This window comes from Xyrauchen texanus, chromosome 35, assembly GCF_025860055.1.
Source record: "Xyrauchen texanus isolate HMW12.3.18 chromosome 35, RBS_HiC_50CHRs, whole genome shotgun sequence".
In the NCBI taxonomy this organism is placed as follows: Eukaryota; Metazoa; Chordata; class Actinopteri; order Cypriniformes; family Catostomidae; genus Xyrauchen; species Xyrauchen texanus.
In genome coordinates, this window is record NC_068310.1 from 35,927,491 (window position 1) to 35,937,490 (window position 10,000).

The 10,000-nt window shown below is 41.0% G+C and overlaps 1 protein-coding gene across 1 annotated transcript in view; it reads right to left on the reverse strand.

Annotated features, from left to right (window-relative positions):
* Positions 1-10,000, reverse strand: part of col27a1a (collagen, type XXVII, alpha 1a) — a 90,399-nt gene that overhangs the window by 59,799 nt on the left and 20,600 nt on the right. The window contains exons 5-7 of the mRNA XM_052105284.1: positions 7,182-7,235; positions 4,384-4,437; positions 2,386-2,439 (exon numbers count right to left, since the gene is read on the reverse strand). Coding sequence (XP_051961244.1) covers positions 2,386-2,439; positions 4,384-4,437; positions 7,182-7,235 — 162 coding nt within the window. The remainder of the gene's footprint in view (positions 1-2,385; positions 2,440-4,383; positions 4,438-7,181; positions 7,236-10,000) is intronic.

Here is a 10,000-nt window from a genome sequence, read left to right on the forward strand (position 1 = left end):
CGGTGTTTTGGAAAGAAGGGGCGTGGCTAATTCAACAGCTAATTTTTGTGGAAGTAACATGGCTTAAATCCTTTACTGTACAGCACCTTTAACTATAAATAAGCCTGAAACACACCAGGGACTTACAATGCTCTTTATTTAAGTATTAACCAAATTAAGCTTTTTATAGCCTATATATACACTCACCTAAAGGATTATTAGGAACACCATACTAATACTGTTTTTGACCCCCTTTCGCCTTCAGAACTGCCTTAATTCTACGTGGCATTGATTCAACAAGGTGCTGAAAGCATTCTTTAGAAATGTTGGCCCATATTGATAGGATAGCATCTTGCAGTTGATGGAGATTTTTGGGATGCACATCCAGGGCACGAAGCTCCCGTTCCACCACATCCCAAAGATGCTCTATTGGGTTGAGATCTGGTGACTGTGGGGGCCATTTTAGTACAGTGAACTCATTGTCATGTTCAAGAAACCAATTTGAAATGATTCGAGCTTTGTGACATGGTGCATTATCCTGCTGGAAGTAGCCATCAGAGGATGGGTACATGGTGGCCATAAAGGGATGGACATGGTCAGAAACAATGCTCAGGTAGGCCGTGGCATTTAAACGATGCCCAATTGGCACTAAGGGGCCTAAAGTGTGCCAAGAAAACATCCCCCACACCATTACACCACCACCACCAGCCTGCACAGTGGTAACAAGGCATGATGGATCCATGTTCTCATTCTGTTTACGCCAAATTCTGACTCCACCATCTGAATGTCTCAACAGAAATCGAGACTCATCAGACCAGGCAACATTTTTCCAGTCTTCAACTGTCCAATTTTGGTGAGCTCTTGCAAATTGTAGCCTCTTTTTCCTATTTGTAGTGGAGATGAGTGGTACCCGGTGGGGTCTTCTGCTGTTGTAGCCCATCCGCCTCAAGGTTGTGCGTGTTGTGGCTTCACAAATGCTTTGCTGCATACCTCGGTTGTAACGAGTGGTTATTTCAGGCAAAGTTGCTCTTCTATCAGCTTGAATCAGTCGGCCCATTCTCCTCTGACCTCTAGCATCAACAAGGCATTTTCAGCCCACAGGACTGCCGCATACTGGATGTTTTTCCCTTTTCACACCATTCTTTGTAAACCCTAGAAATGGTTGTGTGTGAAAATCCCAGTAACTGAGCAGATTGTGAAATACTCAGACCGACCCGTCTGGCACCAACAACCATGCCATGCTCAAAATTGCTTAAATCACCTTTCTTTCCCATTCTGACATTCAGTTTGGAGTTCAGGAGATTGTCTTGACCAGGACCACACCCCTAAATGCATTGAAGTAACTGCCATGTGATTGGTTGATTAGATAATTGCATTAATGAGAAATTGAACAGGTGTTCCTAATAATCCTTTAGGTGAGTGTATATACAGTCTATGTCTTATTCATCAACATATGAAGTTGTGCTGACGGAGCATGTTTCTGTATAATCAAATATTTCTTTGCATGACCTCGCTTACATTTTAAACACTTGATTATCTAATCAAAATTAGATTAATCAGTAAAACCGATATATCGGTCAACCTCTAGTCTTCTCAGTGCTACATGAGAGAAAGGATGTTTTTGGTGAGTGTATTTGATGAATCCCTCGACTAATTGCTGCATGTGCAATACAATGGGACACATGTTTTGATTTGTGAAGATGTATCTTTATTACTCTAAAATCAACACTATTGTAAAAATAGCCAAACTACTGTCTAGCTAAGTTAGTAGCATTGCTACTTTTAGTTAACTACTCCTCAACACTAAAACGCTCAAAGCACACGTGCACAAATGCAAACTAATGGACAAAATTTTTAAAGTGCATGTGTTGAGGCATTCAATACAGGATGTTTCCAATGGTGCTACTGCTAGAGACCTCCAACACAAACACACACATGTACACTCTCCAATACACACGTGAAAACGCTATTGCTTACAGTAAAACGCCTGGCAGAGAATCCAAACTTACTATAATCACACACAGCTGAGACACAGACTTACAGTCGTAATAAAGCGAGTTACTCAGAGGAACACTGTACGCTTCACACTGGCCTTATTTGACATGTGTGTATGCGGAGTAAAATGCAATGAAAGACGACACATTGGGAATTCCCTCCAATGTTTCCACTGGTTTCCACGGTAACGGAGGACACAGTGAGTAAAAGCATGTGGGAGAGTTTCTGTGTGTTTGTGTGGGTCTTGTAAGCAAAAATGCGAAGAAATCGGAGCTAATAGCGCCCATTCAGGGTACGTCAAAAATGATGTGTGCATACTGTCAGAAATGATTGAACAATGTACAAATAATGAAATCGGAGAGAGCAGTTTTAGCATTTTTTTTATAATATCAGAGTTTGTTTATATCTTACCTTACGGCCTTCCAAACCGACTAAACCAACAGGACCGAGCAGACCAGCATCTCCCTAAACACACACAGACAATCATGAGATAGAAACAGCACAGTAACACCTTACAGACGTGTTTGCTGTTATAACTCTTCTTGTGTGTTCCCTGACATGTACCTGAAGCTTCTTCAGTGGTTCTTAGGCCTTGTTCAGCCTTGTTTGTTGTTTTTCCCTCTTACTACTTACTACTTGTTTTTTTTTTGTCTGAACCAGGAGAAATACACATGAAATCTTCACCTTCGTAGGTAACTGAAATCCGATTCAATGCATCGCTGTCTGAATGGTCAGATGGGATTTCATGTGTTTTTTTCATAATTTGTGGTGCATAATATGTCCTTGCATCTGCCACTCTTTCCCACATTGTTACGCTTTTGCGTCGTGACAAATATGTTCAGATTTGAATTCTGACCTCATGAAAAACTAAATCAATGGCAGACATCCTAAGGCCACAGCAAAGAAGCCTCGCTTTTAACAAGAACACATTTTCACTATAAAGAGTTCTTGAGTCGCAATTTTTTTCTTTGAAAATGTAAGAAATTAACGATGTTACAGTTATTATATTATATTATATTATATTATATTGTTTATATACTTTAAAAGAGAACTAAAACTGAATACACAATGTGTGCAGACAGACAGACAGACAGACAGAAAGGCACACATAGAAAGACAGACAGTTAGATAGACAGACAGACAGACAGACAAAGATAGATAGATAGATATAGATGTATATATATATCTAGATGTCTGTCTCGTAGATAGATAGATAGACAGACAGACAGACAGACAGACAGACAGACAGACAGATAGATAGATAGATAGATAGATAGACAGACAGACAGACAGACAGACAGATAGAACGACAGACAGATAGATAGATAGATAGATAGATAGATAGATAGATAGATAGATAGACAGACAGACAGACAGACAGACAGACAGACAGACACAGATAGATAGATAGATAGATAGATAGATAGATAGACAGACAGACAGACAGACAGACAGACAGACAGAACGACAGACATAGATAGATAGATAGATAGACAGACAGACAGACAGACAGACAGACAGACAGATAGATAGATAGATAGATAGATAGATAGACAGACAGATAGAACGACAGACATAGATAGATAGATAGATAGATAGACAGACAGACAGACAGACAGACAGACAGACAGACATAGATGTCTGTCTCATAGATAGATAGATAGATAGATAGATAGATAGACAGACAGACAGACAGACAGACAGATAGACATAGATGTCTGTCTCATAGATAGATAGACAGACAGACAGACAGACAGATAGATAGAATGAACGACAGACATAGATAGATAGATAAATAGACAGACAGACAGACAGTTAGACAGACAGACAGACAGACAGACAGACAGATAGATAGATAGATAGATAGATAGATAGATAGATAGATAGATAGATAGATAGATAGATAGATAGATAGATAGATAGATAGAATGAATGACAGACATAGACAGACAGACAGACAGACAGACAGACAGACAGACATATAGATAGATAGATAGATAGATAGATAGATAGATAGATAGATAGATAGATAGATAGATAGATAGATAGATAGATAGATAGATAGATAGATAGAGTGAAGGACATGGACGGATAGACGGATGGATGGATGGATAGAATGAATGAATGACAGACAGACAGACAGACAGACAGACAGACAGACAGACAGACAGAGATAGATAGATAGATAGATAGATAGATAGATAGATAGATAGATAGATAGATAGATAGATAGATAGATAGATAGAATACATTTTATGATTTAAAATCTATTTAAAATGTATCAGAACGCAATTAATAATGTGATGCAAATATGCAATGTATTCTCAGTGTTGAGACATGGTGTCTAAAACTAATTCATCAAATGGAAGACAAATGGATAGTGTTGAATGTGTGTATGTTTTTACTCACTTTATCTCCTTTTGGTGCATTTCCATGAGAGAGTCCAGGGTCGCCTTTTTTCCCCTGAAAGATAGAAGACAGAAGAAAGAGTAAGAATTTCTACATCTGAAGAAAATGTGTTTGGTGTTTGTTTGTGCAAAACTGGCCACAGTGTTGTGGGGGGCTGTTTACTGGCCAAGGCTCAAGGGTCATTTCTTAATGATAATCTTCACCCATTTATTGTCTACCAGGACAATTGTCTGTCTGAAAACTAAAAGCACACCTCTCCTTAATAAATGGCAGGATTTGAGGTCATGCATGTACAGTACATAGTACAAATATGCCAGTCAAGTTATGTGCCAAATGTCAATAAGTCAGTAAGTGGTTTATTAATGTTCTTAACTAGAAGTATGAGTAATCGTAATTCCACTTCTAGACTTAGTAAACAGCACTGATGATGTTAACAAGGTGGTTATTTTTGTCTGTTTTTAGATGCCAAACTTCACTTTGATTAAAGCCAAATATGTCACAGTAATGAAGGGGTTTGTGTGTACATGTACACATGTGTGTCCAGAAACAAAGCGAGAGAGCATGTGGCAACTTTTACTCCAGGATGTTACACCTTTAACAGGTTTATCTTCAAAGAGCATGAAATAATTTGAACAGAAAGCAAGGACCGTGCAATCGCTTAACCACACACACACACACACACACACACACACACACACACACACACACACACACACACACACACACATTTCCTGCTGGCCCCCTCAGCTCTTTACCACCTTTGTTGTATTTACAGGGATGAAAGGGGTGGACCAATCACACAGCAGGACATTGCAGAAACACACACACACACACACACGCAAAAATTACAAGACTAAAGACTGTACAGTGAGCTCATGTTAATGCTTGATCTTCTGTAAAGCTGCTTTTAAAAGATGTGTGTTGTGAAAGGCGCTATACAAATAAAAATGACTTGACTTGGCTCATACAGAAGCATCGACACATGCCCACAACAACTGCTTTGTGATAGTCTTTAGTACAGTCAACATGTGCACATGTGCAGACGACGCGCAAAGACAAGGACTGCAATTGGACAGTCTGTGTGAACTGCGCCGATGACGAATTTAGCGTAACTCACACCGTGCTCGAGACATTGCTGCATACGGAAAACGAAAGTATACTTTGGTCTTTGTAGTCTATGACAAAATTGCAGCTAAGATCGGAGCTAACTAAGCTACTAAAAATGTCAAACTTCAAGTGCGCTAATTTGGGAAGCGGAAGCCAAATAATAATAATAAAAAAACATCAAACTTAATAATAACTCGGTTCTGTGCAAATCAGTTCCAGAACAATCTCAAGTCCTTCCTCCATGTTGTTTGTTGACATGTCGTCACAAATAAATTCTGGCCTTGCTACGTACGCACTGTGGCAGGGCGGAGGGCGGGGCCGGGTCGTGATCCTACACACCCGGTCTCGTATTAGGCTAATCAAGCCTCCCGAGAGGGATAAAGGTCGACTGCAGAGGATCGTGCGCGAGAGAGAGATAGTTTACGGACATGTCCGTCATGTGTGTGTGTTTGTCTTTTAAGTTTATCATTAAAACTATTATTTATATTGTCAAGCCGGTTCTTGTCTCCTCCTTTCACTTGATCACTTTACACTGGTGCTGAAACCCGGGAAGGAGGAGGGATACGCCGTAGTAGAGTTCTCGCCACTACGTCCACCCCAACGGAGCAGCCGCGGCCATCTGCCGGGGGATGAGGATGTAAGATTACGAGGAGCCCAGCTGCCTGATAGAGGACGATGGCCGCCGAACGCGAGGGGAGAAGGGGCTCCTAACCGACCGCCTGGAGCGATCAGGGCCGCTGCCAGGCTCGCAGGAGTTGCCTACCGGCTGCTGAAACACAGCGGGGTTTAAGACCGCCGACCGCGAGCGGGGAGGGGCTCACTGCCGTCCGCCTGGACCGCGAGAACCGTTGCCAGGGGCGGTGGAGACCCCTTCTGTTCCCCGAGAACACTGCAGGGTGTTCCGTCCACCAGGGGCTGGAGGACTGCCTCTGATCCACCCGGAGCCGCGCGGCTGTCGTCCGATAGAGGGTGGAGGAGTGGCCGAGGAACAAGCTGTGGCGTATCGGAGAACTGGCAAGTAAGAGTTTAAATGGGGCGGGGCCAGGTCGTGATCGTACACACCCGGTCCCGTATTAGGGTAATCAAGCCTCCCGAGAGGGATAAAGGTCGACTGCAGAGGATCGTGCGTGAGACAGAGATAGTTTACGGACATGTCCATCATGTGTGTGTGTTTGTCTTTTAAGTTTATCATTAAAACTATTATTTATATTGTCAAGCCGGTTCTCGCCTCCTTCTGTCACTTGATCACTTTACACGCACATTTGAAGAATTTAATTTCAAGCTGGTAGCTTCAGTTGGGGAAGAGTATGACCTTGCAATTGACACACAATCTTGTATTTTTAGGTAATGGTGTTTAACCAAGGACGTCTTGCTGGTTAGGCTAGTCATAAAGCCTTGTTAGAACACCAGCAGTGGACTTGGTTTACAGCCCCTCTTTAATATTACAGCAACACCTCACCACACAAACTACACAAACGACTTTCCACAACCTGCCGGGCTTCCCATCAGTCCAGATAAATCAAAGTGTTCGCGTGCATGTGTACAAGTGCTCCAAGACCGTTCTACAGGGCTTTGTACGCAGCCCAATAGTACAAGCAGGCGTAACGGTCATGAATATAACAGAACAGATCTCCAGTCCAAACAGAGGGAGACGGTTTATCTGACGGTAAGTGTGGCCTGTTGTTTAGTACCTTCAACCCTAGAGGACCGGGTCGACCTGGCTGTCCGTGTGGTCCGGGGGGTCCCTACAGGAAATGACAAAAAACAAGACAGATGAAATTAACATTTAAACGCAAGCACACGCACTATAAGGGTCATAAATGTACTCTACACAAGTATGTAAAGGCATAAGCTTGGCCCATGCATTGCGCAATCCTGTTGAACATGTGCATATTTGTGTAACTGTGGCAGTAACACATGTCAATACTAGGCTTGGCATCGATGCCTTTTTCACGCAAAAACAATCCGAACATTTTCCCAATGATTATCGATCTATATCAACATTATTGCAGATATAAATAGGGCTACTAGGTGCACAATAGCCTCTTCATACAAGACATATTCATACATACGTATTTCATAAACAAACCGGCAAACTTATCATCATTCTTGACGTACAAAAACCTTCTTAAATTTTGAGTGTGATGACTAGATTTACAACTTTGGACTGCCACCTACACGTCAACATCGATGCGTCCTTCAGTATTAAATGCAGTAAATGTTATATCGCCCCCTTGTGGTCTCCCAAAGCTATTATGCCACACTACATCAAATTGAAGGCTTCTAATTCAAATGTTGACTAATGTTAATATATTGATGCCATGACATGACAGTAGTTCAGTAGTAGAAAGAGAAAACTGAACTCTTGTACTCGGGATGTCAAAACTGAGCTCCATTTCCTTTTGAGCTTTCCAGTGACCCAGACACTGTCCTGTTAGCATCAATTTTAAAACACCTTCCTAACTGAGGTCTGAGGTCACAGCGAGGGTCAAGGCCATTGGAGAATTTGCCATTTTAATATGGAGGATGAAAGAAGTCCTGCCTTTAAAACAAAAAAGCCAAAGAGCTAAGAGGACGTTTTAGAGATCAGGTAGCCTTCCAGTAGTCTTACCTATGTTAACATACAGTATTTCCTGGTGATACAGAACGTTTTGGTGGGACATATCCAAGGGCTTGTCCATTTTTTTCTAGTTCAATTCAATGGAAGTGAATGACTCACTTTAAAGCGTAAAACAAAAACCCAAAAAGTGTCATAAAAGTAGTCCAAACCACTTTTGCATGATACGTCAAGTCTTCCGAGGCCATCATACTTTGTATGATGAGCAGATCGAAACTTTTCAACTTGTTCCTACTTTTCTATAAAACAAAAAAGGTAAAATCTGGGTAACAGTGAGTCACTTACAATGGAAGTGAATGGGGCCAATCCGTAAATGTTAAAAAAAATTCTCACTGTTTCAAAAGTATAGTCAAAAGACGTAAACGTCATACATATTAGCATAATTATGGTGTGATAAAATCACATCCTAACCTTTTCTGAGTAAATTTATAGCCAATTTTGAAACTTCGATGCCATGACGACATGGTAATCCCACAAAAACGACAATTTAAACAACTTTACAGCTCAAAATACACAAGTTTTAACTGAAGAATTTATGTGAGTGCTTGCATATAAGTACAAGCTTCACATTTCTGCCTTTAAAACCTTCTAAAATTGCCCCCATTCACTTCCATTGTAAGTGCCTCACTGAAACCATGATGGAAGACACGCAGGCTTGAGTGAAGTTTGAGATGCCATTTATTTGATTGATGTAAAATGGGAGGTAATGTCTCTCTCTTTGGCGTAGGCCCCGTCCGGCAGTCCGAGGGAGTTGTACCCGGAACCGTCATGTCCTGCTGGAGAAAGGAGGCAGGAGCGAGGAGCCTACCTCCCTGCGGGACAGGGCTCAACTGGTGGTGATGGGGTGGTGGAGGTTGCCGTGTTAGCACACCGAAACAGCAATGTGATAGATTGTGAGCGGACTTATAAAGCAATGGCTTACGTGCGATTGGCTAGGTATTACCCAGCTAATGATGTGATGATGTACAGCTGCTGGTCTTCCCGCTAGAACTGCGCTCCGCTTCCATTGATGTGTCGCCATATTTAATTTAGTTTGCTCTGTACACACATTTTTGGGAGTGAATAATGACTTTAATTCCAGTCTGTAGATCATACATAGTACTCCAATGCCATCAGAAGACTTGGAATATGACACACGATTAGCATGCACTACTTTTATGACACTTTTGGTTGCTTTTTTAAGCTTTAAAGTGAGTCATTATCCACTGCCATTGTATGAAAAAAAAAAAAAGGCGAGACCTACAAAATGTCCCACCAAAACAGTGATCGCAACATTCTTTAAAGTAATATTCCAGATTCAATACAAGTTCACCTCGATCGTTGGCATTTGTGGGATAATGCTCATTACCACAAAACATCATTTTGACTCGTCCCTCATTTTGAAGTCGTGGTTTCAGTGAGACACTTACAGTGGAAGTGAATGGGGCCAATTTTTGGAGGGTTTGAAGGCAGAATGTGAAGCTTATATTTTATAAAAGCACTTATATTCATCATTTTATTAAAACTTGAGCTTTAAAGTTTAAATCATCAAGTTTTTATGGTCGTTTTAGTTTTTTAAGGTTTATGGCATTATGTTGTCATGGCAACGAAGTTGTTAAATTGGATATTATTTTACACAGAGATGGTTACTAAGCCTATTGTAACACACATATTGTTTACGTCTTGTGGCTACACATTTGAAACAGTGAGAATTTTTTTTATTTTTACTTTATTTTTACAGATTGGCCCCCACTAGTGTAAGTGCCTCACTGGAACCCAGATTCAGCTTTTTTTTTTTTTAAAAAAAGGTCAAAAAATCAAATGCTGTCGAATGAGTTTAACTTGTATTTAACCTGGAATATTCCTTTAAAATATTTCCTTCAGTGTTCCGGAGAGGAAAGATAGTCTCAAGGG